The sequence below is a fragment of the Aedes aegypti genome, unplaced genomic scaffold (assembly GCF_002204515.2).
Source record: "Aedes aegypti strain LVP_AGWG unplaced genomic scaffold, AaegL5.0 Primary Assembly AGWG_AaegL5_hic_scaff_304_PBJ_arrow, whole genome shotgun sequence".
Lineage (NCBI taxonomy): Eukaryota > Metazoa > Arthropoda > Insecta > Diptera > Culicidae > Aedes > Aedes aegypti.
Genome location: NW_018735965.1, coordinates 1 through 7,163, shown reverse-complemented (window position 1 = coordinate 7,163; position 7,163 = coordinate 1). Strand labels below are relative to the sequence as shown.

At 36.5% G+C, this 7,163-nt stretch overlaps 1 protein-coding gene across 1 annotated transcript; it reads left to right on the top strand.

The window, feature by feature from the left end:
- Positions 1–1,976: 1,976 nt before the first annotated feature.
- On the top strand, positions 1,977–3,057 carry LOC110681054. The gene is made up of 2 exons (XM_021856819.1): positions 1,977–2,126; positions 2,191–3,057. The coding sequence occupies exons 1-2, from the start codon at positions 2,073–2,075 to the stop codon at positions 2,980–2,982; spliced, it is 846 nt and encodes a 281-aa protein (XP_021712511.1). The 5' UTR covers positions 1,977–2,072; the 3' UTR covers positions 2,983–3,057.
- The last annotated feature ends 4,106 nt before the right edge of the window (positions 3,058–7,163 follow it).

The window sequence follows — 7,163 nt, the reverse complement described above, 5'->3', positions numbered from 1 at the left end:
TACGGTGTATAATCCACTGTGGCTACAACTGGCGTATGGCCAAAACCGGTGCTTCTACCCTAGCTTTTATCTTGTGTGTCTTGAGGTTTTTCAGTGAGATGAATATCGTTAAGATATGATGTCAAATTTCATACTATTAGATTTCTTTTTGAATGGGTTACAATCCTTAATGGATTTATTTTCGGATACAAGGTGAACATTTGGGGCCTTCCTTAGCCGAGTGGTTAGAGTCCGCGGCTACAAAGCAAAGCCATGCTGAAGGTGTCTGGGTTCGAATCCCGGTCGGTCCAAGATCTTTTCGTAAAGGAAATTTCCTTGACTTCCCAGGGCATAGAGTATCATCGTACCTGCCACACGATATACAAATGCAAAAATGGCAACTTTGGCAAAGAAAGCTCTCAGTTAATAACTGTGGAAGTGCTCATAAGAACACTACGCTGAGAAGCAGGCTCTGTCCCAATGAGGACGTAAATGCCAAGAAGAAGAAGAAGAAGTTGAACATTTTCAAATTTTTTTGTTTTGCTCGCGTATTTGGCATGATGTTCATTTTACCACCGACAACTGTGCAGGTAAAATGAACATTTGCATCGTTTTTTGCTAACGATAAAAAATTGTGAAAATTTAGCTATTTTAGTCTGAATTCGTGTCGCTGCTATAGATAACATCCATGATAAAATCTCTATTTTTGATGTTGTGCAATAGAATCATACAAATTCCTCATTTTTCTATCAGAAACAAGATGATATCCTTAAGGTGTTCATTTTCCTACCCCTTCCCCTAAGACTCAAAATCCCAAAATCAAATCCGTTTGACTTTGGCTATGGTTTCGTTTCTTTCGAATTTAATTTCTTAGATATGATTGCTTCGATCCAATGACTATTATTATGAATTGCAAACTTATTTTTGCGACTTCCATGTTGACCCAATTAGAATTAATCTGAGAGAGACTCGCGAAGAGGAAAAATATCAACGTCATATGCAGCCCAGATTCCCCTCTCACGAAACGTCAAATGCAGCCCACTGTTTTTATGGCTGAAAAAGTGAAAAGTATTGTGTTCAAAGTAAACTGTTATTAAAAACCTCAGTCAGCGGAGCAGTTTTTTCCAAAGTTGCTGATAAATATAAGCAGAAGATTAATTATTTCTAATGTCTGCTACGTTTGCTGGCATGAAATTTCACTCAAATGGCTATTTATGATTCGATGTGATGCAAACTTAATCATTTTTTGCTGAGAGGTTCATGTGAGGATTTGAACAGCATGCGCATAATTGGTATGCGCATGCGCATAATTGGTATGTACAAAGTGGAATAAGAAAAAACTCAGCAATCACAGAAAAAGAAGACCGTCTTCGCGAGTCTCGTCTCAGGAATTAATTAGGGAGCGCATATTACCCGTCTTCCCTTACGAAAGAAAAAATGACAACTTAGGCAAAGAAAACTCTTAGTCTGTGGAAGTACTCCAAGAACACTGAGCTGAGAAGCTGGTTCTGTCTCAGGATAGACGTACTGCCTTGTCATATCATGTACTCATCGACATCTCTGGATGAGGATGAGTAGGATGGGTTGAAGCAATGTTCACACTTATTCTTAGAGTTTGCGGTCAAAAAAGAGGTGTAATCAATTTGAAATTACATGTATATCATCGATAAAATTATATTTGCATGTCTGGTATGAGTCACCTCATTTTGGCATGCAAATTTAGAGTTGCATAATTGATTAGCTCCGTTCCGTCTAAACGGGACAAGTTTGAAGCGTGGCCAAATTTTTATCGGAATGGCATATTTAATTGATGACGTCCAGTCATCGAGTAAACAAATTGATAGTTGTAGTATCTGTGAATGAAGACCCACGGACGATCTACACTAGAAGCCCTCCTATCGCACCATCAATAAGTTAGAAGATAAGACAGTCTAGATACTTGAGAAATGTATACTCAGAAGACTATAATGCTCAATAGCTTAGAAGTATAAAAACAAAATCAATCAATTGGGCATATCGCAAACAGTTCCAGACTTCCAAAGGCATCGCAGGTTTCACAATTCAAACGAGCTGTTGAGTTACAAACCAGATAGATGAAACTGCACAATACGATGAAAGTGGCTCTCGTATTCGTAGCCATATTCGGGGTAAATTTTGAAGAACTTTCTTTTTAAGTAATCTTGCTAACAAAAGATCTTTTTCTATTTCCAGTTGGCATCCGCTCAGAGAGATGATTCACTGAAGGTGGTAGAGACGATGGCCCTTCTACCCGAGGCCTATCGTGAGCTGCAGAAATTTGTAGTTTCTGTCGTAGCAGATGCCAAACACAACAGCTCTGACGTGATCTACGAATTCCACAGGGAGGTGTACCTCGCGAAAGACACTTTTCTGCGATCGGCCATAAGCCTAGAAATGAATACTTTGTACCATCTGAACAACCAACCACTGCAGGTGGATGCAAGCTGTTTGAGTCTCCTACGAAGCAGCGCAGATTTGAATCTTCAAGTGTCTGGCGTTGGTTTTACGAACTGTATCCTTGACGTCGATGCACGATTAAACGCCGAAATTCAGCAAGTGTTCAATCAACTTCAACTGAATGAATCCGCTTATATTCAGTTCAGTCTTTATGATGCCTTCGCGGGACGAAACATTTTCCAAAACCCTCAAGACATTAACGATCAGTTATATCTCAAGCTGGCTCAGTTGCAGCAAACTCCGACTGAGCTCGTTACTCAATTGAGTGCTCTTGTCACAGATTTTCGAACACGATTGGAAGTGGCTCGTGCTACCTACCGACAGTGCTTAACGGTTAATAATCAGGTGTTCCAAACGGCTGTTGATTTGATTTTGATTCAACTACAACAAATCTGCAAAGGATCCCTTGTTGCCTCACCGACTTTACCAACAACACCGGCGCTTACAACAATCATTACCACACCACCATTCGAAGTAGTTCCCACAGAGCCGCCAACAGTACAGCAGGATGAGTACGTGCTGGGTTAAACTTCAATGTAGAAGTGATCGAAATAATATAGTTTAGTGCATTTTGTAGAATACATATGAAAAAACTTCAAATAAGACTGTGTTATTTATTTTATATGTTGGAAGGTATGTACGGATGCACATAGAAAACAGAGAAATGCTACTTCCATTACAGATATCACATTGATGGAAAGGTTATTGGAATATGATAAGTTTGATTGAAATGCACAAAAAGCTACAAATTATAATTGAAATACAAATATTCCACGAAGCGATTCTCAGTCCCAGAGGCGCGTCCATATTCGAGGCCATGGGTAGGGCAGATGAGGGCCAAAATTTTATGCAGAAGGAGACCTAGAAAATTTTTCAAACCCATGAAATCCTGGACCTCAAATTGAAAGTGACTTTTTTATACTGGTCATTACCACAAGACTAAGAAAGCTTCGCGACTTCAAGATCATTCATTAGTTAAATTTTATGAGCGATTCAATTTATGGTCAAAATTATATCCTTTTAATTTAATAAACTGCGACAAACTTAACAACAAGTGACATTAATTTCCATAATTACAATATACGAACAGTAAATATGCTGTGAATCTATACGGGCGTTTTTCCTGAGACTCGAGCAAAATTTCTAAAGCTTACAGAGTTTACTGAAGTAAACGAATAATTCCTGAAGAAAACGAGATATTAACAAAGTTAGCTTTTAACTACCATCGTAAAATTTGTTTGTAGAAACTGAAGATTCATGAAAATGATCAGTTGAGCAAGAACTCTTTACATTATTTTTCTGGATTTTCTTCCACAATTATGCAAGCAAAATATATTCCGGAAATTCTTCACATTACTCTCAATATTTCTTTATTGATCATGCCACAAAATACCAGCAGAATCGTTTTCCAATCGTTTTCCTAGATAAAAAAAGGTTTTCTTTCAAGAATTGCAACGCCAATTCAGCCACGAGCTTCTACAGTTCGTAGTATAGCAGTTTTCTAGAAATCGATTGAAAAGTAACTAAGAGATTCTTCCAGGAATGCCTCGAAAAAACAAGAACTGCTGCGTCCTTGGAAGTTCGCTATATATTCAGTAATTTGTTTAAAAACACTTCCAAGAATGGTTACAATAATACGAACATCTTGAGAGCTAGCTGTAGAAATTCTGTACAAATGTTGTCGTTTCTCGTTGAATCATAGGTACCGTGGTGAATCAAAATCCGGACGGTATCAATATCCGGACACTCTGATAACATTGATTAAATAAAGGAAAAATATATGTTAATATGTTTAATTTTATACATCAATTTTACCTTTAATATTGTTTATCATTTTACTAAAACTTGTGATCTAGTAATCATTGCCAAATGATTGATAAAAACAAAAACAGAAAATTTGCTCCAGTCAGACACTATTTCTTCGCAGTGCAAGTTCTTCTCGGTTACGCGTCGATGTATCCAGTTCGGGTTGATAATATTGTGATTGATTTCAAGTTTTTCAAAGGTGTTTTCAACATAAGTGCGAACGGAATCATTAATTAACAATACAGTGGCATGAAATTTTATAAATTTGGGTTAAATGCTATTATTTAAGTGTTTAAAATTGACTGTCCGGGTTTGAAGACGAACGGCTCGAAATCCGTACGAGATAAAATATTGCTGAAATTGGCATATTTGAACGAAAGTTTTGATAGTATCTTGAATAGAAAACTTGCAGAAGATCTAGTTAAAAGTGTTATGTGACCCCTCACTTCGTTTTCCTCTTTAAAAACCGCAGTTCTAAACACAAGCGTTCCACAGGAATTCTATGAGGTAATAAAAACACAAATTTACTTAGATTTCATATATTTTTTGAGCAACGTAGAGTAAATGAGTACATCAATAACATAACAAGGTGGAGTTTAATTGGATAAAGGAAGCACTTCTTACGTATTTTACGAAAATATTTCATGAAATTATACAGCTGTCCGGATTTTGATTCACAAGTGTCCGGATTTCAAGACAAGGCTTGTTCCATGTGTCCGGATTTAAGGACAAGAACAAGAATTATTTGATTTAACTATTTAAATGATGAAAATCTTAATTTTTAATCAAAAACTTCTTATTGTTACTTAGATAAGATATGAATCTATATGTTGCAACACAGAACATTGTTTAATGTCTAGAGATAATCTATTTAAAATAGAATTTGACATAAGGTCCCTGCTTAAGCGTCCCGGGTATTGATGCAGCACGGTAGTACAAACATTAGACTGTCCTGCCCACACTTTTTGTGACATGTCCTACCCACTTCTCGTGACACTGCTGAATCCTACCAGTTAACTTAATTTTCTTAACTGATTGAAATACGTAAAAACAAACATCGATAGTAACTTTGAGGTTATCATTTCTTTGCATACGAAATTTTAATATTAACAACGCACTCGAAACTTAAACAAATTCCATTGTTAAAACCTGAGGAGAGATAAACCGCTACTAAATTTATGCACGTCATAGTGAGCCGATATTCTGCTGTCACAAAATATCACTGTGAGTCGGGTTCTTAAACAATGGACAAACATGATAAAAGCGCGTAATAGATATAAACATATTTCTCGCATTTCGTCAAAAGTACATAAAATTGAACGAGAATCAAGTCGTGCACATTCAAAAGTAGTGTCTCGAGAGCACCAATTCTGGTTGAATATAAAGTAATTGAAATATGCACCTTTTAACTTATTCTAATAAAAATGAAAATTGAATCATAGAAAACTTTGTTCCTTTTTTCATGATTGTCCCGGAAAGATCTAAGGTACACAACGAAAGAAATCTAGCGATTTTTCATCAAGCCTGCATTGATTGTCGTTCGCAAGTTTGAGTTATCTTGTAGTTGAAAAAAAAACGAAGTTTCATATTTCGTGTGTAGTATCTGTGCCTCCCCTCCCCAAGTTAAAACTAGGGACATCACAATACTAAAACTTGAAATAATATGAATCTTAAGCCCTTGATCCTTCTTTCAAACGTGAAGGGAAGGTAATTTTAACGTACGGTGAATATTTTTACGCGACTATCCGGAGCAGGAAAAAATAATGCGAATAATCACATTGGGTGCGCTAGTGTGTCATTTTGTTCTGAAATAAACACATCCTACTCAGAATAAAGATCGTATCTTCGACAAAAGTGTTTAGTTGGTCAGCATGGGAACTTTTGTTTTACTTCAGCAAAGTTGTTCAACAGATCTAGAGCTACCATTGTTCGAGTCAGTTGATTGAAAATTTTACCACCAGGCGGCGCTAGTGTGCATGGAACATTTGTTTTGCAAATGATAGCCCTTTCAAAAGATGATAGCTCTTGACTTACTGAATAACTGAATTGCAGAAGACGCCATCTTAAGGATTCTGAGATATCTGCAATACTATTTAACGACCGTCGTACGTCAGCCCTAGATTTACTGAACTTTTAAAGGTAGATTTTACTGATTGCCGAAACCTCGTCAAAGTGACAGGCTACCTAGAAATTGTGAACGGCTCCGGCCTAGAACGCGCCAATAAAGGTCCGAAGCGTAGAACGCGTCGTCGCTCAGCAATGAAACTTAACCAGCAAGAAAATTCTGAGCTTCATTAGATGCATTGCTGATATTTTTAATGCGATTTTTTTTAGATAAACACGACCTTTCTTACATGTTTTATTTTTTTGTACGCACGCATCCATCACATGAAAAAAGATCTACTGTACTCGCAGTCCTGATATGACAGTTCTGTAACAGGTTTTTAAAAATGTTTTAAAAAATAAAATTTTGCAATTGATTTTGGTTTTTTGTTTTGATTAAACTAAGTTAAAATATGAAAGTTTGGTGACTTTTTTCTCACCATCAGGTATATTTCGTTAAAAGTAAAGGTAATACGGAAAAGCACAAATTTTCGACCCATTCAACAATTTTGGCCTACTTTGTAAGTTTCGAAAAATTGGCACAGAATTCCTGTAGGTTGAAGATTAGTGCTTTTCCCCTATGTGTGTTTTGTGGATGTGGATGTGGAGAATTGACTGTAGTGTCAAAATTTCAGTGAAATCAGCTGAATTGTAGAAATTAGAGCCAAAACATCATTATAATTTGGTTGTGAAAATACGTCGGGTACGCAAAGGTTTATCAGCTCGCTTATGTCATTTATAAAATTTTTGAAAAAAGAGAAATTCTGATTCATTGCAAGAAATCTGAAGGGTATTCTACT

Excerpts from the sequence above, each read along its gene's own strand:
- LOC110681054 (XM_021856819.1), top strand. The coding sequence starts at position 2,073 with ATGAAACTGCACAATACGATGAAAGTGGCTCTCGTATTCGTAGCCATA. Across the intron at positions 2,127-2,190 it reads TATTCGTAGCCATATTCGGG|TTGGCATCCGCTCAGAGAGA; the intron begins GTAAATTTTGAA and ends TTCTATTTCCAG.